Raw genomic sequence first — 26,385 nt, forward strand, 5'->3', positions numbered from 1 at the left:
ATAGTACTTAATTTAACAAGTTGAAGAAATGGTTTCAACTAAGCTACATCAAGATGCTGTGGGTCTACCACCAAAAAAGAAACTAAAAGAGTGTTTCAGATTTTGCAGAAACGGCTCCAGTCTCTGTGCATAACGTATAACATTGGAACTAAATGTTTGAAAAAAAATTGCTTGTTGTTTCCTATCATGTTATGAATAGTAGAAAATCAATCTGTAAAACTCTTATTGCATTATAACAAGTTATATTTTTTTTCTATTTTCTGTTCTGAAATTTTGAAAACTTAATATTTGAAATCCATTAGCTACACATTTTGCCTGTGCTTTTAACATTTTCTGAAGCTGACATTATGTTCTTTTATTATTGTTTGTTCTTGCGTCAAGTATCCGAAACTTCGATTTTCCAGAGTCGAACACCAACTGAATTGTTTTCCAAGTTTGATTAAGATAAGATTAGCTGTTTTGGTCGTTTACTTTGTCTCTACTTAGTTCAACAAAGGTGAAAAAATGACCATGACAAAATTTCCTACATTCTAATATTTTGGTGACAAAATTACAGGTGACGAAATTATTATGTCAAAATTTCCGGTGACAAAATAACCTACATGATAATATTTTGGTGACGAAAATTCCGGTGGCGAAATTTCCGGTGACGAAATTACCTAAGTTCCTACAAAGTAGCTGGGAGCTTTGCTCTCCTTTTTTATTCATTTTTTATATTTAACCAGTTTTTACTTTAGTACATTTTCCATTTTATTACCTAGGTACAATCTTTACTGTGTTACAAATATTTTTACTATATTTAGCGCCACTTTTCTTTCTTCTATACATAATATAAGTTGAAAAACAAATTAACTGTCGACCGGCCAATCGTCCATATTGGATGGGCCATTTTGTGATACATTTTTATTTTTAAAGAATAATCAGTGATATAGTCGACCTTGGCTTGATTAAGCTGCGACTCTGAAACTTTATTCCTCGGAAGAGGATCAAGACAAGACAAGACATCAAAACTCAAATCCACACCAACGAAGGAGAGGCAAGTATATTATCGACCAGTTGTTTGAACAAAAAAATTATTTAGGTACTTGAATTAATTCCACTAACAGAATTAACTCTTTACTTTGGGCAAGACAGTGATATCCTGTTAGTGTTAGTATTATTCATATGTTGTCACTGATTTCTTGCTGTTCCTTATTCACATAGATATTTTCTCACTAATGTCGTTGCTGTTCCTGATTCATATAGTATTGCCTAGCGAGCGTTAGCGAGTGAAGGCGGGTGAGAGCCCCGCAGGGCACGTTGTTTTCTGTCTTTCGTTCTTGGGAACTGTATCTGTAACTGCGGGAACCGGTTATTGTCACTGCCTTGCCTAAAGTAAAGATTTGCCCCACTGTTCACTGTTTTTTGCAACAAACATTCATGTTTATTTCAAAAGAACGGTACAGTATATCTTATTTAAGGTATTGCCCTTCGTAAGCTACAACCTTCTTTCACCTTTCGGGTTACATGTCTTCTACGATAATAATATAAGAATAAGGTTCTTTTGAGGGGATCCACTCATCGAACCCTTTGTTAATATCTTCAAAATATCTGAAATGTTGTTCAGAAAGGTCATGCTTCATCAACTGAAACAAATGTTTATCTGAAGAAGCGACGTCTGGTAAATAGGGCGTGCGGGGTAAGTCCAAAGTTTAGTTCACTAGATTTGCAATATGTGGTTTGGCATTGTCATGCAGAATAATAATTATGTCGTGTTTTTTGTCATATTGCAGGCGTTTTTGTGAGTGCTTGATTCAGATTGAGTAACTGTTCGGTAGCGTTCAGCATTAGCGGTTTGACCCGGTTGCAGCAGCTAATAATAGACTACACCGACTTGGTTTGACCAAATGTGCAGCATGATCTCGTTTCCATGAATATCCTGTTGTGATGTTGATGTTGATGGTTCGCTGGAACGCGCCCATTACTTCCTGCGCTTAGGATTGTCATATCGAATCCACTTCTCATCGCCAGTCACAATTCGGTGCAAAAATGAATTTCGTTCTTGTTTCTGAAGCAGCAATTCACCAATGATTAAATATTTCGTAACGTCTCATTCTGTCAATTCCCATTCTGTGGTACCGAGTTCTCTAATTTCTGGGTTACTCTCATTGCTTTTTACGTCTATTGACAGTTGACGCATTGATACTTAGTATTTCAGACAATATAAGCGTATGAGATAAATCTTGTAGTAATTTCTCTTATTCTTTATCTTCAGATTTTTCTGCTTACCAGGACGCTCTTTGTCACTCACATCAAAAGCGTTGTCTTTGTATCGTCTAAATCAATTTTTGAAAGTTGATCCAGATAAAGCGTGCTCTCCATAGACCTCCACTAGCAAACGATGACTTTCAGCAGTGGATTTCTTGAGATAAAAGCAGAAGGGTAGTACTACCCGCATTTTTTTTAAAGGGTTAGGGAAGAAAAATTTTGACATTTTCAAAACAATAAATGATTCTTTTCTTTTTTACTCCAATCTAAGGTCACTCACTGCTATTAGAGCCTATTGATAAACTTCTATATACGCCTAGTTGTTTTACTTTCCGCTATGTTACAATAGCGCTAGTCCTCTCTATTAGTCAATGGTAAGAATAACTTCCAGCACTTAACGTCTTCAGGTGTGTGGTTTAATAAAGAGGAAAGATGATAAACGGAGAAGATAAAAGCACTGTGTCCTGTCTTGGAAGTACATACCAATCATAAATATTGTTTCTCCTTACTGGAATGGCTAATGCGGAGCTTTAAATGCTCACGTATCCCAGGCGCTACTCCTGATAAGAACGTAAATCCTTTAATATACATCGAGTAGTCACTCAGATTCCACTTCAAGCTATAAGTTTCATCGTTATGTTCTCACTATTGAAGAAGAACGATAATTAAGCCCAATAATAAATCTACCGTATTATTATCTTTGTTATTATAGGAGCGAGAGGCTTAATATGCATAAAAGTAAATCATTATCTGCATTTCAAAATTCGATACTTATCATCGTTATATTGTTTTATGAAATGTACTCGCTTCAAAAGTCTTTCAAATAAGGAATGTACAAAGAGAGAATGAAAAGAAAAGGATTATTTCTTCAACTGGAATCGACGTGTAAAAACCAGGTATTATTTTCTATTTTTAGGACTGTATCCATTCTGGCAAATGCTACGTAAGTGTAAGGGGAAGTAACACAACTAAAGTGCTATGTTGGTAATTTTGAATGTTGTCTTCTGGTGAGTCTCAGAAACCGTGGCAGTACAAATACTAATTTTCCGAAAGAAACTTTCGAGCTTCGTAAATAACAACATACGAAACAATCCAAACTCTGATACCACATGAATGAAAGGCTAATAACCATTGGAATATTCCGAACTTCAACTATTTTATAAAAAAAGGAAGAAATGCAAACTAAATGTAGTGGTTTAATCAATAAAAGGAATTCTGACCAAAGCATGTATTATCTAATAAATAATAGCGTTACAGTTTCGGCAAAGTATCTTTGCCTTCATCAAACACAGTATCGCTATTATTTGTTAAATAATATATGCTTTGGTCAGAATCTCTTTTATTATGTACAAAGCTAGAGTGAATGGTATTCAGTGGTTTATTAAAATTGTTAGGGTTATACATTTAGTGTATAAATTTTGTTATTATTTATTTATTTTTTCAGGAATTCATAAAAAAAATGGCTTTGTGGATGTCTCCCTGTACGCTTCAAAATCTAGCCGGAAAGAAGTTAATTGCTAATCTCCTGCATTGTACATTTACAGATGTTGAGACTGGACCTTTGTATCAGTTGCGTAAGTTATTTTGTTTCGTACTGTTTTCTGTGTCGGTTCGTAGTGAAAGGTGTGAAGTGTAATTGTATAATAAATTACGTTACAAAGTCTATAAAAGTTGTATTGTCACCACGCTTATAATATCGAATGTTTCTTACGATTTTAATAACGATTTTGGAGGTATTGTTATTATGCCGTATCCTTCAAGATAAAGTATTTTTATTTAATATAGTGTTTTTCGGTCGTGAAGATTCATGAATTTCAGTAATCATGAAGTCATAAAAAGTAATCAAATTGTGCTTCATGTCGTGAAGTGTTTAAAATTATAGCTGTTATTGCTACTTCGGTAACACTGGAAAACGCAATTTGTTGCAAATGATCATTTATGAGGGTCAGGGGCGTACGCAGGGGTTGAGTCGTGGGGGTCCGGACTCCCCTCCGAAATTTCGACTTTTGTGTAAATCTAGCCTAATTTTAGGGGCAACTTTAGGAACTTTAATATGAAATACTCTCATATTGAGTTTGGACCCCTCCCGAAATAAATTCTTGCGTAGCTACGCTACTGATGAGGGTTATAGCTTGACATACGAAGTTCAGCTTTGATGGAATGACAAGTAACTTGAGTTCGTGTTAATATGCAACTTTCGTTGTTTCTCGTTATTTTCGCTACTGCTTGTGCAGTACCGCGAAAATCAAAGGTTTGTCACTATGCAAATGTTGCGGTTACATTTTCAATTTTAAAAAAATCGGGTGTGATTTTGTACAATTGTGGCTTGCGTTTAGCTAAGTTGCTTTGATACTGCTTTTCCAAAGACGAAGATTGAAAGTCCAGTGCAACTTCGTCCACATGAGACAGTCTTCATTTTCTTCTGTGATGTTTGTAGAATTATTACTAAGAGTGACTCCACGATAACAAAGATGCAGAGTAGCGCAGACTATTTAAAAACACTCAAAAGTGTTAACGTAAAAATCTACAATCCGAATAACGATGGAACTTCAAATTTATGCAAAGTGTCTTTTAAGTGAAAATAAAACTAACCAGTTACAAGAAAGCAGTGGCGTGATATTGGAGAGGCCGTACCGAAACTAATGCAATGGTCGATCTAACTTTTCTTTTAACTGACATAGATCGTCCAGACTCCAGATATTGTTTGATTCATTCTGTATACAAGTTTGTAATAATTCTTCTCTCATTGCAAATAAATAATGGACGCAAAGTACAAACAACGTATCGTTTGAGTTCTTGATAATAGAGGGATGCAATCGGTTCGGTGTCCAGTAAAAACTGTAGAATATTTACGAAGAGGAGGATATTCACAAGAATGATGTGCACAAGTTAATGAAATAGTTTATAAAGAAAAGCCAGCTGTGGTAACAAACCATACAGCGATAGACCATCAATTGCAACCACTGCGACAAATTTTCGACGATTGAATTATAATTGGTTAAGGGGAGCAGACGAGTTACAATCTGCGATCTCACTGCAAAGTGAGCTGTCATAACAATACAGTACAAAAGATGGTGGAAGACTTAACTTTAGTTTCTGTTAAATAAAGTATGTGCGAAGTGAATACGTTCGCAGTTGACATCTAATATGTAGAAGAAAAGGACGGTTATTTGTGATCTTATCTGGTGGAAGAATTCGATTTATGTGTATTTAAGAGACAACGAAACGTGAGCGTAATTTCCTGATTCAGAGACGAGAAAAAAAAATCAGTCCTAGGAATTGTGACACTCCACTCGTCTAAGGAATAAAATGTTCAAGAATCAGAAGGTGGTGGATTTATTGGGAGAGATGATAACATCATTCTCATGATTTTTAGTTTTTAATGTGGCTGCACTGTGTCCCAGTGTATATAGTTATATCGAAATATGTATATAAAGATACTTACTGATGTGCTTATATCATATTGAACATTAACATTATTTGCGATCATTTTAATGCAAAATATAACATTTATTCTCTTATATGGTGGTCTCTCGCGTTAAATCAAAACTTTATTCAGCTGATTACTTCGAAATATTTTCCAAAACTTCAAGCATTCAGTATATTCAATGTAGTCATTGGAAATCCAACCTTGAAAGGTGATAAAGGTTAAAAACTCTACCCTGATTCGTATTTTGTCAAATATTTTTAAAGGGACTGAAATAGAATTGATAGTTCGGAACAGAAATGAACAATATAAGGTGAAAATTTGGAATAACTGTAATTGTGATTATGTATCCATAACACTATTGAGAACCAGCTGAGTTTAAATTAGTTACCGTACTGAAATAATAACATATTTCAAAATATTGTGCATTATTTTAACTCGTTATTATTTTGTTGGATACGTAATAGGAATTACTTCTTAACTTCTGTATAAGTTTGACAGTCATCAGTTCCTTTTCTACGAGAAATTAAGATTTTTTTTTTCAGAAACGTTGTCTATTCCCCCCTTCCCATATAGAACTCAAAATAGTCTCTGGTGAATACAAGAACTGGGGGCCAGATGAGAAAGAAATGTTTGATGTATGTTAGGAAATAGTGAAAACGGGAGAATGAAGATGTTCCCATTCATCTCATCCCAAGGTGGCCCGTGGGATTACATCTTGTTTATTTCGGCAAATACTGGAAGTAATATAGCTAGCATCACACTCCAGTCACCTTTATCCCAATGTTAGATGAACCCTGATCTCTTTGCAACGAAGGTAGATAAGAAAACAAATCTCGTCTCCATCGGGGATCGAACTCAGGCCAGCCAGTTTTTAGGCTGACGTCTTACTGTTTGCGCTTCTAAGGGAAGAATAGTTATTTATTTATTTATTTATTTATTTTCAGACCGTGATAATTTAGTTGGAACGAAACAAGGAAATAACACTGACATTTTTATAAAAAGGCCTTGTGTCCATCTTAAACACAAATTAAACATAACTTTCTTACAAGGCTGTCTATATTCTTTATTATAAATTAACGAGAAATGTTACAGTTTCGGAAGTATATCACTTCCTTCTTCAGACTACTATTCCAACTGAAATCATAGATAACATAACATAACTTGTTATCTCTACCAATCAAGAATCTTTTTTTTTATTATTATTATTATTATTCATTAAAATTCAAAATATATGCCCATTGATGTGACAATTTTAAACTCTTAACAGAAATAATACATTTTTAATTAATCTTTATAATTCTTTTAACATATATTAACTAAATTACATACTAATTAACTATCTAAATATTGAAATTTTCTACCTAATATTGAATACTAAATTTTCTACCTGAATATTGATTACTAATTAACTACGTGAATATTGAAAAACATATAAATAAAATTTAACCCTATATTGTCCTTATATTCTACTTTTCTTCTTTCTTCCCTTTTCAAAATGTCCTCCAATTCTTCATTAATACTCAAGCCACTATTCAAGTTCATAGCTTTAACGTACACTTCTTTTATCCTCTTCGCTTCTTTCCACTTCCTAACCAGTTGTTTCCCTTCATATTCCAATATTTTCGCTCCTTCCCAGTTTACTTCGTGGCCTGTTTCATCTACGTTCTTGTAAATGGCATTCGTGTCTCTCTTCAATCTTACATCATCTTTATGCTGTTTTAAACGTTCTTGCATTCTCTTCTTGGTTTCTCCTATATACACCTTATCACACATCCCACACGGTACTTCATATATCACTCCTTTCTTACATAATTCCGCTGACGTTCTCATCTTCTTTTTCTTGATGATATCTATTATCTTCATTCCTCCTTGCCTGTACGTCTTAATACCTTCTCTCTTAAAAATTCTTCTTATCTTCTCTGATATCACCCCTGTACTTTCAATACCATGCCATCTTTTCTTCTTGTCCTCTTCTTTCTCTTCTTCTTTCTCACTTTTCTTCCTTCTCTTCCTGCTCTTTTTCTTGTCCTTTTCACTGTAACCGTTGTCTTTCAATTGTTCCCATAGTCTTTCTATATCTTTCTACTTTTGATCTTCCTTCGTATTTATCATTTTGATCTTCTCTTCCATATTCCTAATGAAAGTAATTTTTGTTCCTTCATCGACATCACTTCTGGGAAGAAGTGAAAATATTGGAATATGAAGGGAGACAACTGGTTAGGAAGTGGAAAGAAGCGAAGAGGATAAAAGAAGTGTACGTTAAAGCTATAAACTTGAATAGTGGCTTGAGTATTAATGAAGAATGGGAGAACATTTTGAAAAGGGAAGAAAGAAGAAAGAAGAAAAGTAGAATATAAGGACAATATAGGGTTAAATTTTATTTATATGTTTTTCAATATTCACGTAGTTAATTAGTAATCAATATTCAGGTAGAAAATTTAGTATTCAATATTAGGTAGAAAATTTCAATATTTAGATAGTTAATTAGTATTTAATTTAGTTAATATATGTTAAAAGAAATATAAAGATTAATTAACAATGTATTATTTCTGTTAAGAGTTTAACCTTGTCACAACAATGGGCATATATTTTGAATTTTAATGAAAAATGAGAAAAAAAATGATTCTTGATTAGTAGAGATAACAAATTATGTTGTGTTATCTATGATTTCAGTTGGAATAGTAGTCTGAAGAAGGAAGTGATATACTTCCGAAACTGTAACATTACTCTTTAATTTATAATAAAGAATATAGACAGCCTTGTAAGAAAGTTATGTTTAATTTGTGGAAATAACACTGTGAAATGTACAGAGTAATTGGTTAAATATTTTGTAAAACTGTGTTCGCTTTGTGTGTTAAATTCTGCTATGCATTAGTGTAGAAGATGATCGTATTAAGTCCATCTTACTTATTCAGCTTTGTATATTAGTTCAAATCTTTTCGCTTTGCGAAAATGGTATATAGTGTAACATACACTACATGTATAGTTGTACAGTAAATATATATATTTTTTTTCAGCTAGTGTAATTGTAGAAGAACTGTTTATGCTTGCTCTTTGCTTAGAAAAGAAATTAAAGTGGAGAGATGAATACAAAGTGTTTTTAACTCCGAATGTACGGTGGACGTTTGTAAAGTTCGACGAAGACCTTCTTAACTTTGTGGATAAAACCTGCACGGTATGTTATAATTTATTTTGCTTTGCATACTAGCGATATTTTGTTTCTGTTTTCTGTGTAGTAAACTGTCAAGTCGTAAATTCCAATTTATGTATTGATAGGATAGATACTTAATATTAACGAGGTTGGGTTTTAAAATCAATCCACAGGATAGTGTTTGAAATTCTAAATACAATGTTTACCATTCTTTCGTTTTCGGATGATACCTTTCGTTAAAAAAAAGTAAGGGAAAAAATACGTTTCACAATAACACTCCACTACTGAAATTTATAATGAATTGAGAGGGAGAGGGTAAACTTTTCTCTCCTCTCCGCAATGTTAAAAAAAAATGTTCCTCGATTACTTGTTATTTTGTATTCTGTCTACGGGCAGGTTCTTTGACTAATGAGTATATTTCCTTTCTTAAGTTTGGGCTGAAAATGTTTCTCAGTCTTCAGCTTCCTCTTTTAAATCAAAATATTTTTTTCTCATTTTCTTTCAATCTTTTCTTCTATGGGGTTATGAAGAAGACAATTTCTTCGCAAGATGTGTTCAATCCAATTGTCTTTCTCACTTGTACAATAGTGCCTAAAGCATTCTCTTCTCTCCTACCCGTTTCAAAATATCTTCGTTTGTTACTTTCTCTGTCCATTTTATCTTCATCTTCCTCCAACGCCACATCTCAAAGTTATCAGATTACATTAGATTTATTTATCATCTGTAGACCACATTACATGTACGTTTGTAGAAAATGGTACCGTATAGAACTTGTCAGTACATAAAATAGATACAATACTTAGAACAAATACAATGCCCTTGTTTCTAACAACTTGTGGAAATACCAATTCTATAATCTATATAAGAATGATATATATAGATTTAATTACTGTATATGTGTATTTTTGTTTTTATACTTGCAGCGTTCTATTGTTCCCCAACCGTCTTCTTTGTACTCAAGCAGAAAATTTACCCTAACCGCCATAATAAATAACACTCCAAACAAGCCATAAACGACACGTGTGTAGTGTCGAGCTGATGCGTTGTTGCCATCGCTAAACTTATATTAACCATTACATATGATATTAATATATATCAATAATAATAATAAAAAGAAGAAGCATAAAAGCAATCCAATAATAGTAGTATGGACAGGTGCGGATCAAGGACCGATTTCTGGGGGTGGCAATGAAAGATTCAGTTCCTTTCTCATTGGGCCTTTGCAGCACTATACCTGTAAGAAGGGGGAGGGAAGAGGGAGGAGAACAACTAAACAAGTTTGGTACGTAGAAACATTATCATTATGGAATTATATGATTTAACAATATGCTATATTTAAGAGTAAAATAAGCACATATCAAGATACTAACGACTGATAAATTTTTCCGTGACTTCATATACAAATTGGTTTATATGAAATGAAATCTTTCAGTTTAACGTGCCACAACTATGCCCTTTAGGTTAAAGGAGACGGAAAATTAAGGCAAGTGAATGATGGTGGAAGAATTAGTGAAATGAGAATGTAAGAGGAAATCCCCGAGCAAACCCCACAAACTTACCTTGTCGGGGATCGAATTAGCAGCTACAAGTATCGCCAAGCAATCCTAGCCGATTCCATCACCTGATTCCTCTTTTTAAGGCGACAAAAACAAAATTTAAGTTTCTTGAGAAGCTCTCAAGCATTGTTACCTCATAAGGAAAGCTTAGATACTGCTTCCAAATGTATCAACAGTTTACCCACGATTAGCGATTGTCCCGTGCTATGAAATTGATAAATCTCTCTGCTAATTAGATCATACGAAAAATTATTACCACTTTATTACTTATTAATTCTACCTTTATAAAATTTTACTTTTCTGTTCGTCTTCTTTTTGGCATGACTGGACGTCTCTGTATGTTTCTCAAGGTTTCTCTGTATAATGTTAGAATTTTAACTATTTCTGAAATTAATCTTTTCCCAAACAATTATGTACATTGCACACAAATGCTTGATTCTGTTAGACTATCTGGAAGTGCTGGTCTCTTCGGGATCCGAAGTAAAATGCGCAGCAAAATTTGCGGGAGAAATTATTTCATTTGTATCCCAAGGTCCCCACATGTTTTCTGAAATAACGACCAACTATCAACAACATAACGGGGAAAAAGCTGTAACAAAAGTAACGAAAACAAAAACAATGAAAAATTAACGAAAATAAAAGTAATGAAAAGAAAAACAATGAAAATAAAATTAACGAAAAAACTAATCATAACATAACTCAAAAAGGACACGCATTGTCTTTCTACCTAGACTACACAGCAGAATTAGTAAGCAAGAGGGTGAAAATTGCAACATCACTTTCTCTTTCAGCATGTCGACTGGAAGACCACCCTTAACTGGAAGGACTCGTTGAAATATCCGTCTCATGCAACAAAGAAACATGTGGTTTTCTTCTATGGTGTTCCACTTTCTTTGAAGCCACCTGAGGACGTTTGTCCGCGCCAATAATACTGTCTGATATATACAATAGAAATTTAATTAGTTTTCTAATGTAGATATTCTCTAACTTCCGTAATATCCAAGTCTCCTAACCATTCATTCCGATACTCCATATATAGCACTTCATCACGTTTTTTTAGCCCAATGTGAAGCCTGCAAGTTAGGAGTGATCTTTTCTTATTAAATGCGTCTTTGGCTATAGCAATTCTTAATCTGATTTCTTTGGTGCAGTAAGCGTTTCCCTTCAAAAAGGCTTCTCAAATATTTGAATTGATCAGTCTCCCAGGTATTGAACTGATCAGCCTCTTCCAGCTCTCGTTGTTCTACTCTGATCTTTAAGGGTGTGTTTCCACGAAATATTATCATAACCTCCTACCCAACTCTGTTGATTTCCATCCCATATTGTTTCCCAATGTTAACTATTTTATCCATCATCTCCTATAGTCCTTCAGTTCTAGCTATAATAACCATGTCATCCACATACTTCATTTTGTTAATGATCTGCCCTCCAATCCTGAAATCTCCAACTTTCTTTAATGCTTCCTATATTGAACATTCACTATAATCGTTGAATATTTTGGTGACATACTACATCTTGTCTGACTCCCCCTCCCAATCCCCAAACTATTGGTTTCTCCTTGATTAAAGTGCAGCTTCACTCTTTGTCCTGTGAACAGGTTGCGAATGAGTCGACGATCCTTCCAGCTGGCCCGATTTCTTTAAATATTTTCAGCAGTTAGGACCAGTTGTCTCGATCGAAAGCTTTTTACCAATCGATGAAGCACAGACACAACTCTTCCCGTACGTCAAGAATTCGTTCAAATATAATTCTCAACAACCCAGTAGCATCTCTGGTACCTTTTTCTTTCCGGAATCTAAATTGATCTTCCTGCAACATCTCTTTTATCTTATTTTCCTGGCGCCTACCCAGTGTGCGCGCAATAATCTTTTCAGTCTGGAGAAATAAGACTAGTGTTTCTGTGATCACTTGATTTCTTTGCCTGGATTTTCTTAGGTAATTCAATCGTTATAACATTAAGAAAATCCTTGATCATTCTTCACTCAGGTATATCTTGTTAATCAGTAAAGTCAGTATTTTCATTACATTGTCTCCTAATCCCTGGGGTAAATCCGGTAATATTTCAAGATATCCAGTGATCTTAATTCTTACCATTTCTTTGATGGCTTGTACTATTTCACTTTTCAATATACTGGGCTCTTTTTCTTCTGCATCTACCTCTTCCTCTAGTCCGATCGCCATATTTCTTGGGCGGTGCTTCTGGTCATAGAGATCTTTTATGTAATCCTCTTAGATCCTGAGGATGTGTTGATGGTCAATAACATCCATCTAAACGCGTACGTACTTCTGTTAGCTTTCTGTCTCAATTCCTGCGCTTTCTGATACAGCGAACTATACTTCAGCACCGTTGAAATTTCATTATTTCTTCACATGTATTCCATGTACTTCTGTCTGGCTCTCAGTTTCTTCTCTCAATTCATTATTCAGCCTTTTGTATTATTTGATGTCTGGTTTTCGCCCTTCTGCGTTCCTTAATCTTCTTAAGCATCGCTTCAGTTACTCACGATTTCCTCTGGGGTCTTTCTATCCTGGCAATTTGTTGTTGAGTGTCTCTAGCAAACTGTTTCTTTTGTCCGTTCTTTGATATTACTGTTTATACTACATAGTTGTTCAAAATTCCATTTTCGATTTCTTTTCCAAGTTATCTTGATGGACTTTAATTAGATTTGCACTTGCTTGATTAAAACGTTTCGAAATATTTGCATAAGAAGATTTTCAAAATGCGTATTGTCAGCTGTTATACAAAAGTTGTTTCCCATCTATAGTGATAGTTTTCGCAAGCAGTGGCTGGATCACACACTCACTCACACACACACACACACACACACACATATATATATATATATATATATATATATATATATATATAGTGTTTCAAAACAACACCGACAGCGTTTGGGAGGTGATTCCTGACACCAAGATAAGACAAAAAGTATAGGCCAACCTGGGTGTATAAATGCTTCCTTTCGGAGTTATAGGCTGCCGAAAACATGAAAAAATGACCTTTAAAGGTCCAAAGCTCCAAAACTATGGGACCTACCATAGTCGGGTCAAGACTTCACTTAGAAACTATAGCGCTCAGGTATACACTGGATAAAACGGGCTTCAAATCTGCTTTACACTGGATAAAGCGGCAAACTATAGTTTAGCCCCTCCATTGATCACACCCTGGATCCACCACTTATCTATCTATCTACACACACACACATACACACACATATATATATAATTCTCGACACCTGTAATGAACTTTAATATTAAAGGATACCACCAAAGATCTTTTACTGGGGAAACTACATAACGGCGCTTTCCGACGCCAAATACAGTTATAGTGTCATAATGAAGATGTGCAGGAACGTGGATTCACCGTGTCGGAGATGTCATAGCTCATGTTTTAAAAGAGGCAGGAAAGGCGAGAAGTGGGGCGATTCCTGTAGACAGAAACACAGTAACTTGCCATGCTACTGCGAGGCGTACACCATCTAATATCTGAAAAGTACAGGCTCTTGTCACAGAGACGAACTCAGATACATAGAGAGGTATTGCACACCATGTTGGAACATCCTGCAAGACAATTTACACCATAATTCATCATGTTTTTGGGTTGGAGAAACGTTAAAAGGGACATACTCAGAAACTGTTGTCAAAACACATCTCAGAACGTCCCCCCAATTACCCACAGCTCTGCGATCATCGTCTGGCTGGTGATAGAAGGAAACACATAACTGCACTGCATGATACATATGCATGCTTCAACAACTGTAACAGACAGCGTTAACTTTCTACAGAAAACGTGGTGTTACAAAGACTTCTAAGGATGGTACTATCGATGTAGGAAAAGACTTGGAAAGGACTCAGGATCGTTTGTGGCTTGTAACATTATTACAGGTCACCAGTAGTGTCACATGAAATCCAGTTACAGTAAAAATAGCCTTCTGACACCAATTTACCGCCATGACATTTCTTTTCTGTATGGGAGAAAGGTAAATGAGATATGGCTGTATCAAAATCAGGCATCCAGCCATACCTCTCATTCGAGCGTCTCTTTCAACAAATGGCAGCTGAAACTGGCAACCATACCATTTCCTTTATCCACGTTGCAATGAAATCTCTGAATGTCTCACCAATGAACTAATGGCCTTCGGTCTTCTAAAACGGATCTTGGCATAGTGGAGAGCTCGAATCATGACGCCCTGTGAAAAATCTGTAAAAAGGAGTAGTTACGACAGTACATTTCTACACTATGTGCTAGCTTCCTCCAATGAAAACTTTATACTGGCTGATAGCAATAGTGAAAGGCCACCAATTATAGCATTATTGGTGGTGGTGTCATGGAATTTTCTGGAATAGATGCGTCTGAAAATTATAACTTTAGATCAGAAACAGGCTCTGTATTTTGTATTGCTTTTACTTTCTTTTATTACTAGCTCAGAATTAATATAACCTTATTCTTCGCCCATCCCTAAAAATAAACAAGAAGCCTGCGTAAGACTTTCTGTAACTTGTTTTACTATTTGCGTTCTATTTCTAATATTTATTTTTAAATGCAGTATATCCCAGGGAAAATTAGCGTTCTTTCGGTATGGTAGGGTAGGTCGTTCTAAATAAGAAGTTTATATGACCGTGTGTCCCATTGTCAGCCATTTATGGGTTACAGGTTGTGAACCATTTTTGACCTTTTATTGTGCATTGCTCATTCTGTAGTTATTCTGCAGAAATGAGACATAGCGCATTGTATGGCGACGGAATGATTTTTCCAACGGTGTGCAGCATGTGATAATGTTGTCTTTGAAATGGAAGTCTGTAGAATAACTGCAGGATGAGGAATAAACAACATAAGATCATAAACGGTTCACAACCTGTACCTCTCAAAATATTAAGACTACACTCTGTAAAGAAAAAATAGCGACACTCGCTCGGATAAAGTTTTCTCAACATACATTAACCAATATGAGTTTTTACATGAGTTACTGATAATATCACAATGCATATTCTTAATGAGCAGTTCATTCTTAATACTTGCGCCGCAGTTTCAGGGTTTTTATATGCATATAATGAATTTATATGCATATATTAGTAGCTATGTGTGTTTTCAGCAAAAACGGCTGTGGGAAGAATTATACATAAAAGTATGAAATATCAACAATAATAGGACAAAACAAAAAACGTAAATTCTTAAGAGTAAGACATATTGTGTATGAACATTGAGAAGTGCAATACATCGAACTAGATTTCGTATGTGGACCATGGGCTTTAGGACTTGCAGGGGAATCGTCTAGGCATTTTAGTGACAAGGCTATTGCATAATGCAACCTTCATTTCATGGAATCATTCCCGGATTATTTGTTTCGTGAGTTCCATTCTATCCGAGATAGTTGTCTATTGAGTCTTCTGCTCATATCGACCCAAACTTTACAATTGGATTCATGTCAAGTGAGTTTGGAGGCCACATGTGTCTTTGAATAGTCATATTCTTGCACCACGTATTAACGATTTTCGTTCATTCACATGAAGCATTTACGTCCTGAAAAGTGAAGTAGTCCATATCTTCTAAAGGAAAGTTATCTTTAGCTGTTTGAAGAATTTTACGTACCAGAATTTGAAAACATTTTTGTACATCAAATGACTCTTCACATATATCCATTGTTCTGACGTCTTTGACAGTGAAGCAAGCTCATACCATCACTTAGTAACTGAATATTTGCATCTCTTAAACAAAATCCGTATCAAGTTTCTCGCTCATTCGTATCCACAACTTCACACTACTATCGTTTCCAACTATTCTAAACCTTTTCCAACGGAGAAAACAACATGCTTCCAGTTGTCATAAGTCCATTTAGCATATCGCCTCACAAACGTACGTGTTGAAGTCTTCAGTGTTTTTGTTAGTTTCGACTTTCCAGGCGGTTTTTTCTTCGTAATATCTTCCTCATACAGTTAAGACAATACAGTCGTACGACTGAGTGCAGTTCCGAGATCAAAACGATTTTTGGGGAAGCCATTGCAGTGCCATTGATTTTATTTGGCGATCAGCTCTGGGTGATGCTTTCTTTTTTCTATTACACTGTTGACGAAGGGATGATTTCTTATACTATTTTTGCTTGTGAATTACTCTTTCTGCCGTCGAATGGTAAATTCTGAGTATTCCAGCCATCTCCCTTAGAGATGTAACTTAGCTGTGCAAAGCAAGAAGTATGTCTTGTTCACGTGACGACAAGTCACATTTCTTACCAATCATACTTATTTACAGTTCACATAGCAACAATTTCATACAACACTGCACAACAACAATATTGCCACTTGACACTGTTCAAACAATTACAAAGCATAGAACAATCACAAAATGCTAATCACCTGGGCTTACACATCACAAATGCAATGCAGAATTCTCACCCCAATCATTTACGAGACGCTCTCAGGTGCCATCTGGAGAGAATATTACTGATACCTAAATAATTAGTAAGCGCCATTGTACACCATAGGTGTCACAGATAATGAAAATGAATTATCACACTCATAATTTCCTTCTATTCCTCTTCTAGCCGGCTGCAACTATGGTTTTCTGTGTAAGTGAACTTGAGAATTGAGGTGTCGCTATTTTTTCTTTACAGAGTGTAGGACACATGGTCATGTGAGCTTCTTCGCATACAATGATCTCTCCTATCATACCTTCCAAAGAGACGCTTTTCCTCCTGGGACACCCTGTATATACATATATTTGGAAGATATGAAGTAGAATAATGATGTTAACGAAGCTCGGGAGTCTTTAGAAGCTGTAGTTAGGGAAACCTATAGTGATTAAAATTAATTTCTATTGAATTAATACTTAATTTGAATTGCAGCCTTCATAGTTCCAAATTTTGGCTATTTAGTTTTATATGTCACTGTTTCCATCTTATCGTCCTAAAAACATGGCTCTATTTTATTTTCTTCTAAGCTGTTAATGTACTTGGTGCCAATACGTTTTCAAATTACTAAAAGAAGAAAAATTGTTTTCTAACCGTGTTAATTTTAGTTATTAGAATTTTATAGCATGAAGAAGAGAGATAATGCAAAATATGTTCGGATATATGAACAAATGAATTATATACAAACGATATTAACCATTAGAAAATATGAGTATTTTTTTTTATAAGAAATTAGGAGCTTAGGGGAAAAATTTGTCATTGGGGCAAAATTTCGTATATCGAATCTAGTGGAAATCTGACCCTATGATGGAATATCCGATCAACAAAGCTGAACCAAAGCTCTTCAGATACTATATAAATTTGTGGCAAGATACTTCTGCAACATTATAGTTGTGTGTAATTTAAATACTAGGGCCATGCCATATCCCATGCTAGCAGATACCCCAATATTAAGTTTTAAAGGTATAGATCTTGTTCAAAAACTTTTGTTCATTCACCTGTCTTTTAAAAAGCCGTATGTCAATACAAGGTCTCTGTTTGAAATCAAAATACTAATTTTTCTACGTATAGGTGTGACAGTACGGCTTTTTGAAGACATGGGTTACAATTTTTTAAAACGCGATTGCACAATAGGCTAAATAAATGTTTTCTTCGCTTAGAGTTCAATTCTACATATACAGTATTAAGTCGAATGTAGTGCACAGGTTTTTAAGCGAACTTTTGCCTTCAAAATTAGGGTACATAATGGAATCAAAGACAAATTTACCTTATTTAAGATAAACTTATTGTGTAAGATAAATGTTCAATGTGCTCATTACATTCACCAGCAAAGTCTTTTCTCTTTTCAAGATGTTGAAATTCTTGTGCACATTAGATTCTAGTAAATACTGCAACCTTTTCTTTTACATTTAAAGTCTTCACAGGTATTCATTTTTACATTTGAAAGTCTGTTGAAAAGTAATACAGAAAAACTGTACACACTTTGTTTAGTTTGTATTTGGAATATGTAGTTTGTATTCTCAATTGAAAATACTCACCTTAGTGAACGTAGCCAAAATTGAAAGTTGGTAAGGTTTACGCAATGCTGACGACCTACAAAAGCACTTACTTATTCCATGTAATATAATTCATTTCGAAGGAAGAAATTTTACAGTTATGAATAATAGCATCAGTGGCGTACGCAAGAGAGGTTTTCGGGTTTCCAAGTCCCCCCTTTGAACAAAATGTTATGGAAAAATAAACATTTACCGTAGTAAGATATGTATACAAATACCTGAAATTACATGAACTTCAAAGCTTGGAATTTCCGCTTGACCAGCTTTTGCGTACACCACTGAGTAACATATTAGAAATTTGAGTGACAGTAACACATCAATTCTTGTCTTTTCAGAACTTGAAATGGCTTTTCCTGGACATGAGTGCTAAACGAACTACACGTGACGTAGAAGGTAAACTTATTGAACTAAAAAAGAAATACGATATTGTTGATTGTGAAGGCCAGTTTTTGCTACAGTTTGAAGATTATTGCCTACACGAATTAAGAAGCATTATTAACTCCACTTCCACTATGAAAAGTTGGGAATTATTTAGGTACAATTATATGATAGATAGTCAAGTTTCTTCTAAAATTGAGATTTTAGTAATTCTATGTGTGTATACATAAAGATGAGTTAAATAATGTAAACACTTAATAAAAGAGAGAATGACATACCTAATAAGTATGAGAAAAAGACCACATTTGCCATCCAAAAGAGCGGGAATCCTCATAGGAAGAGAAGCACACAAGTTCTAGATTGTGTTTAGTGGCACTTTATACCATTTTTCATGCAAAGCGTTCTCTAATTTCTTGTGAGTTGATGGTGGAGGGTAACGCAACCTCTTTTTGTTTTCCAAAACGGTCCATATTTTATTCAAATCTAGTGGAGCACATGGGATGTTCCTGTTGATGCTCAAACTACGTTTGAAGTTCGTAGAGCACAGTTGTCCAAAGTGAGAGTCCAGATAATTGAAAGGGAGTCTACATAGGTACGCACTAGCCATAACGAGCCAGAACCCTAGTCCGAGCAATCGCGAAACGTGATGAGATTAGTGAGTACGAGCACGAGCTAGTAGAAGCCCATTGAAGACTGAGCCTTAGCCCTTATTGACCGTTGCTGAGGGGTAACGACCCCGAGCTCTATCAGCAACCGTAAACTTCATTGAAATTAGTGAGTTCGAGATCCATTGAAGAAAATGAGTCTGAACGAGCCCCGATTGCAAAATTGCCATCTTTATCCTAGAGATGTGACTTGGAGCCATGTCATCCTAGTAGATTCCGTCACCTTGTAGGTAACTATGTGTGTGCCATTGGTTGAACGTGTCCCCGAAATGGACTTTCAGACTAACAGTCATTGTTACATGTACAGTAATTAGACAGTGGCAGTTTTAGCGGGCAGGCACGGGCCTACCCAAAAATTTTGAAAAATATATAAACGCTAAAAAATACAATAAAGAGTAAATATATTTTCGACTATCTATATTAATGATAGATAATTATTTAACAAATAGCATCAACCACTACTGTAAAAGTAATTTTCTGCTGTCATTAATCAATCAAATATATATATATGTATCTATAAACGAGGGAGCGAGCCTACCCAAAATTAAAATCCTAAAGCCGCCCTTGTAGTTTGAACTGCAGAATATCAGGATATGACAGCCCACATATCATAGATCCATTCACCTGACATGCTTGGGTTTTGGAAGAAGATAGTTGAAATCATTGATGGGTAAACTATAATCCGTGGTCTAGATGCAGTCTCCTGAAATATATCTGGTGCTCCACGTGATTCGTAATGTAATGAATGAAAATGAGTAAGGAAAATAAATAATCCTCGATTATGGTTTTCTCCTTTTCTTCAATTTATATTTAACTTAGTGACCATATATTAATGTATTTACTTACCCACGATATTGGAATGTTATGCTACCATGCTGTTTGAGAAGAAACCACTGAGAAAGACATCTGGAACAAATAAAAATAAGATATTAGTAAATTCATTTAGTGTATTAACTTTAGATAATTCATGTACAATGTTCTATGCTGAGAATAAGAAATTGCTATACCATTGGGAAAAGTAGACAAGGAGAAGCTTCAAACATTTACAATGAATGTTGAATTTCCACTGTTCAGACACAAGAATACAATGCAAGAAGTTGTATGCTTCTAAAGAAGAGAAACTGAGTGACTAATTCGAAATATACAGAAGAAGAAAAATTAAAAGGATCACTATTAGATGAATAATTCGATCCATTATGTACAAATAATTCCCACTCAACTTCGGAAATTAGTCTAAAGCTCTCGGATTTTATGCACTAAAATAAAACTGCTAATTACTGCTTAAATAACACACAATAATAATAATAATAATAATAATAATAATAATAATAATAATAATAATAATAATAATAAGTTATTATTATTATTATTATTATTGCATTGTGCTTTCTTGTAACGAATTCTGCAGTGTATTCAATAAGGAGCTCCGCAGTGGATTATAGCATAAAGATAACATTGAAACAATCTAGTACCGAAAATGTTGAAAATAGTTTGTCTTAGCTTGAAAGCATAGTTCAATCCTATCCTCCTACTAGACATTTTTGCAAACACTCGAAGTAACGATTAGTGATCACTAAGTTTTATATAGGAAAGTTTAGAAAAAATGAAATAGAAAATGCCAAATTATGAGGAAATATGAAAATTTATTTTGGACTATTTTTCCATGTTTTAAAGATAAATGGAATAAACAACTGGTCATAAAATTAATACTTTCTTAGTATATACTACACACCATTCGCAGAACTACTGTTTGTTGCAGTAAATAACGACAAGTTTCTCCATGTGTTTGGAAGCAGTTTTATATCTTGTGTCTGTCAAGGTAGTTTTGCAGGATGAGAAGCTCGCTCCACTTTACATGAAGTAAAAGGCGCATACTTGTATCGTGCTACAGTCCGTACATTAATATCTGCTGGAATAGATGATTTCATTCTTTGAGTATTCTTCACATTCAACGCTAATTTAGTATGCCGCTGCAACTAGAATTTTGTACTTGCAGACATCTGCGTAAATTCAGAAAATAATCTATAATTTGAGTTGCATTACTTTCAACAAACAAGTGATTTAGTTACAGAAGCCTTAGTTATTAGTTAGTATGTCAAGTGAAAATGGGACAGTGGCTGTTGACTAAGCTCAGCGGACCAAAAATTAGTCATTCCATAGAGAAATCACGGTAATACCTCGTAATACCACCTTTGGCTCTGAAAACCGTCTCGATTCGACGAGGAAGGGAGCCTTCAGGATTCTGTAGTTGTGGCTGAAACTAGATCTGTGGGCCATAAGGAAATGAACTTGCCTTTGCTCTGGTAATAATAATGTGATGACTAATATTTTGTCTGGTGAGTTTCTTTCAGTTTGTCATAAAATTTCAAAAGAATGATAATCAAATGTAGAAAGTATTAAAACTTCCCAATCCAAATATCAGTATGGCCTCTTTCCGGTAATAAGGTACAAAGCGGTACCCAGCTCCATGGAGTAGAGGCAGCGTCGTGGATTTTAACCTGGCTTGGGTTAAGCCACAGAAGCAAATATAGCCCAGAACAAAAATGAGCCTTAACGTAATAAGCAGTCCCCCTTTTCTTTCTTTTTCTTTTCTTTTCTTTCTTTTTTTTTTTTTTTTTAAAGTAACTTACATTTTGATAAGTTCTTGTTCAAAATATCTAGAATGGCCTGCTGAGTTGCAAAAATAAATAAATGAAATTCTCAAAGAAGACATTCAGTACTTCAGAATATTTACAAAAGCATTGAAATTATTGCCCAAGTAATCTAATAGAATAACAATAATTTTTATATTAAAAAGGGCAATGATATACATATCTTTTTTGTACAGTAGGTTTACTAAACTGTTTTCCCATCTGTACGGTTAAGTTTAAATTCAGAGTGCCTATCTCGAATTTCGGCTTTCGGTATTTTCGTATCTCTTATTTCTAGCATAGAGACGTGTTCAAATTATTAGACTCACCCTGGAAAAATGCGAAATTGATGTTGCAGTCCTCATTTCGGAGTTCTATAACATGTAATTTAATGGTTAAACTACCAATATAGAATCTTTCATTTGTTTACTGTACACTTGAAGTGGTGATATCACCGTTGAACAGCAGATGACATTAGTAGAGGGGAGGGAGTTCTGAAAGTGGCATTTCAGTTGTAAGCAGTTATTGTGGTTTCTAACAAGAAGTTACAATCTGAAGTATTGTGGTTGCAGTCGTAAGCAGTTACGACATTTTAAGCGTTCAACAGTTCGAATGGGCCAGTTTACAGTGATCTTGACGTGTTTTGTGTATTAATCTTTTATTCTACGACGTCCTGTGATCGCGGCATAATTTGAAAAGCCAGAGATCTTTCTTTGCGTAAAGTGGAAGTTGTCAAAACACTTTTGGCGGAAGGAACGTATACACAACAAATTGCTATTAGAGCTGTGGTAGGGCAAAAATCTGTGAGTAAAATCTCCGTTGCGATGAGCAAGAAGGAAATGTATCAGCAAAATAGGCTTAGGAAGTGTGGGCGAAATCCAAAGCTATCGCTAAGAGGTATCAAAAAACTAAAAAGATTGGCTCTGGGAAACAGAAACGCAACGTCTAGAGATTTAAGCATAAAAATGGCTGAGTGTGGTGTAGACATTTCGCTTGAAAATATTCGAAGGATTCTTTGTGCTGAGGGAATAAAAGCACTCAGATCAAGAAAGAAAGCAAAAATTACTCCAATCATGGCAGAGAAGCGCCTCGAATGGGCACGAGGCGTAGAACATTGGACTGGTGATGATTTGGGAATAGGTGTTTCAGTGAGGAGTCATGTGTCTTCGTGTCTGCTGAATGTTTACAATATGTGCGACGTCGAGCTGGAGAGGAATTCAAGTTGGAATGCCTCCAACAAACGGCGAAGCATCCTACTTCAGTCATGGTCTGGTGTGTGATGTTTGCCTTCGGGCCTGAAAAACTGTATATAACAGAGGGAATAATAAAGCACGACCAATACCTACAAGTTCTTTAAGAAGAACTCCTTCACCAGATTGCAATCTAGTTTGAGGACGCACACTTTATCTTTATGCATGATGAAGCTCCATGCCGCCGGGGCAAAACTATGACAAAATTCTTCGAGAACAACGAAATTAGTGTTCTTCCGTAGCCGGGCAATAGTCCTGATATAAACCCGATTGAAAACACCTGGAGCTTCATGAAGAAAAAGCTAAAGAAGAAGCATATTACAACCAAACACCAATTGATCGAGGAGATAAACAATTTGTGGTATCATGATGCTGAGTTGAAGTCAAAATGTGCTAAACTCGTATATAGCATGCCACAAAGGATAAAAGACTTAATAAAGAATAACGGATTTCATAGGAAATAGTAATCTTTGTGTGAGAGATCATTTTCTTGTAAGTATTCCATTTCATTTTTTGTTTCTAATTTAGATACACACACTGTATAGTTTTTATATTTAAATGTCACGTACGCATTTGTTTAATTGATATTGAAAATCATGTGCCATGACCTCAAGAAATTAGAATAGAGTTCCAGAACAGTAATTTGGACTAAGTTCAAGCGCATTTTCTGACGTAATATTGTAAGAACACTAAAATATTCAGAAACTGAATGTTGAGTTCAATAATTTGAACACGTCTGTACAGTTCTGCATGTCCTGCGCTGAAGAGTCACAAGTCACAATAATGACGCACAGCAACTGATGGACAGAGATGTTCTATTTACTAGCCTGTCCCTCCCAAACGCCCCCAAGGGTTTCAGAACTAGTCATCCTCAACAATCGCTAAAGATAAATATAGATGTATGGCGTAAGAAAACATGTTTACACAACATTCTGCTTCAGAAATGAATAGAAAAACCCAAAGAATAATAAATAAATAAATAAAAATCAAATTGTTTCTGTTTCCATCAATATTATTATAATTAAGAAAGTTCGATACAAAACATTAAAATATAAAGAATTTGGTAAAATATGAAGCTTTTCCCAAAATGTGAAATATGCAAATTTTTCTTACGTGCGATGGCTTCTGTGACTATCGAAACACATACATCTCAACTTTGATCACTGTCCGGTTAAAAAAAGAAAAAAAAATCATAAAAATAACTTCTAGTAATAACATTCCTCAGTACTTCACGATCCTGATACTGTTCAATGATTCAATAGTATGTCACATGATCTCTATACTTGTCACCCACACAGAACACGTGTTCAACCAAAAAAAAAAAAAAAAAAAAAACACTTGTTCATTGTTGATAGTAATGCACTGACCTTTGACACATCGTTATTGTTCAGTATACATCTCTATTGAGTTGATAGCTAAAATCTAATGTATCGAACATTTGCATAACGTAAACATGCACAAAGAGAAAAGTGAATATTCAAATCCTTTCTCACAATAACAAGTATCTTGTAACGCTTTTTTGAAACGTACTGTATCTACATTTGAGTTGTAATCTCATTGTTCAGACTTAACGATTTTTATTACCGCATCATTGTTGTTCTTTTATTTTGTAGGTTATTGTCCAAGAAACGCAACACAGGTTTTATCAACCAATGTCTTTCAAGTGAAAACCATTCAATTCAAATGTTGGATGTCTATACCCTTGATGTGCCAGTGAATTATCTTTGCGTTATTTTGGACAGTTTACCGCAGCTACAAATTCTGAATCATCCTCTTGTTGCTGCGGCATTGCATAAAATTAGTCGGGAGCGTGAAAGCAACATTCCCCGTTACACTTTGGTCAACATTGAACTTGTAGAATGGAAACTTTCAGGCCTTTTAGACAGGGACGAAGAAGAAGAATTTCAGTATAATAATTTAAGAATTTTCATCGGAGCGGTTGTACACCTGTGCCCTTGTATGAAAATTGTAGAAATAATTTTTGACTATGGACCATCACGTGAGGACCTACTGCCATTATTAGAATTGAAGGCCCTTGAGAGTCTGATTTTGCAACGCGTGTATCCTAATGGAGTATATAATGTATTTGACGATTGTATTTTGCCTCTTCTAAAGCAAAATGGGCCTATTATAAAACTTCTGCATTTAGAAGTAATTTCATCCATTGATATCAACGCAATTGCCAGTTTGTGCCCAAATATAGAGTGGCTGGGAATCGACTCATGCCTTGTGTTAGAAAATGTGAATGACTTACTGCCAATGAATAACTTGAAGACCTTGTATCTGGCGAGTGCAGAGGCATATGGCGAATTCCCTGTGAATTATTACAAGTTCCTATTGTCAAATCCAAAGTTACAAGAATTATTAATTGTTGAAAGTAGCATTTCAAGTGATATTTTACGACAGTTACTGTCAGAAGACAATATTTTAGAAGAATTGAAGTTTATGTGTCTGATAGATTCTTGCTGTATCGCAGAAGAATGTATAAAAAATTTGTTCTCAGAAAAGAAATCGCTCAGAGAAGTATATGTAGAATAACATACCATTAAAACAGAGGAAGAGGCTACTAATGTGATTGATGTGGGTGGCCATGACAGAAAATTTGGATAAAACAATCGTAATTTAGATTTAGTTAAGACTCTTTAACTTATCTGTGAAAATTGAGATCACCTGCAGAATTCTTTAAATTGCAACACGTAATTGCGTGTTTATGTTATATGTGTAGCTTTGGTCATGCAAGTATTTGTTTATACGGGTACTTCTGAGTTATTATGTAATATAGTCCCGTTTTGTGTAAGACCTGAATACAATATTTATCATACGCTTCGAAAAGAAATAAGATAATTTGTAATCTGAAATTTGGAAATAAAATTATTTTGCTTACTATTCATTAAATATCGATCTTTGTATTGTTTTTTTGCGTTGTTTGTTTGTTTGTATTGTTTGTTTCATTTGCGAAGTTTTTCATGCGGAAATATAAGAACAGCTTGGTATTAAAGGTTCACATAATGACTTAGACTTCAACTTTTCTTTTATAATTAGTGTGAAATATGGCTTATGCAAACGTCATTTAATATTTGAAAGTGACGGGCAAACGATTTCGGTGACAGTTCGA

General features: G+C 34.9%; 1 protein-coding gene across 7 annotated transcripts in view; it reads left to right on the forward strand.

Moving 5' to 3' along the window:
• Positions 1 to 26,165, forward strand: part of LOC145681013 (uncharacterized) — a 126,857-nt gene extending 100,692 nt beyond the window's left edge. For all 7 annotated transcript variants that reach the window (XM_081752279.1, XM_081752282.1, XM_081752283.1 and 4 more), the window contains 4 exons: positions 3,692 to 3,821; positions 8,695 to 8,852; positions 18,683 to 18,882; positions 24,884 to 26,165. In XM_081752279.1, the coding sequence (XP_081608405.1) occupies positions 3,692 to 3,821; positions 8,695 to 8,852; positions 18,683 to 18,882; positions 24,884 to 25,808 (1,413 nt within the window). In that variant the 3' untranslated portion in view covers positions 25,809 to 26,165. The remainder of the gene's footprint in view (positions 1 to 3,691; positions 3,822 to 8,694; positions 8,853 to 18,682; positions 18,883 to 24,883) is intronic.
• Positions 26,166 to 26,385: the final 220 nt, after the last annotated feature.

This window comes from Thermobia domestica, chromosome 3 (genome assembly GCF_964235325.1).
Source record: "Thermobia domestica chromosome 3, izTheDome1.hap1.1, whole genome shotgun sequence".
NCBI classification, from domain to species: domain Eukaryota; kingdom Metazoa; phylum Arthropoda; class Insecta; order Zygentoma; family Lepismatidae; genus Thermobia; species Thermobia domestica.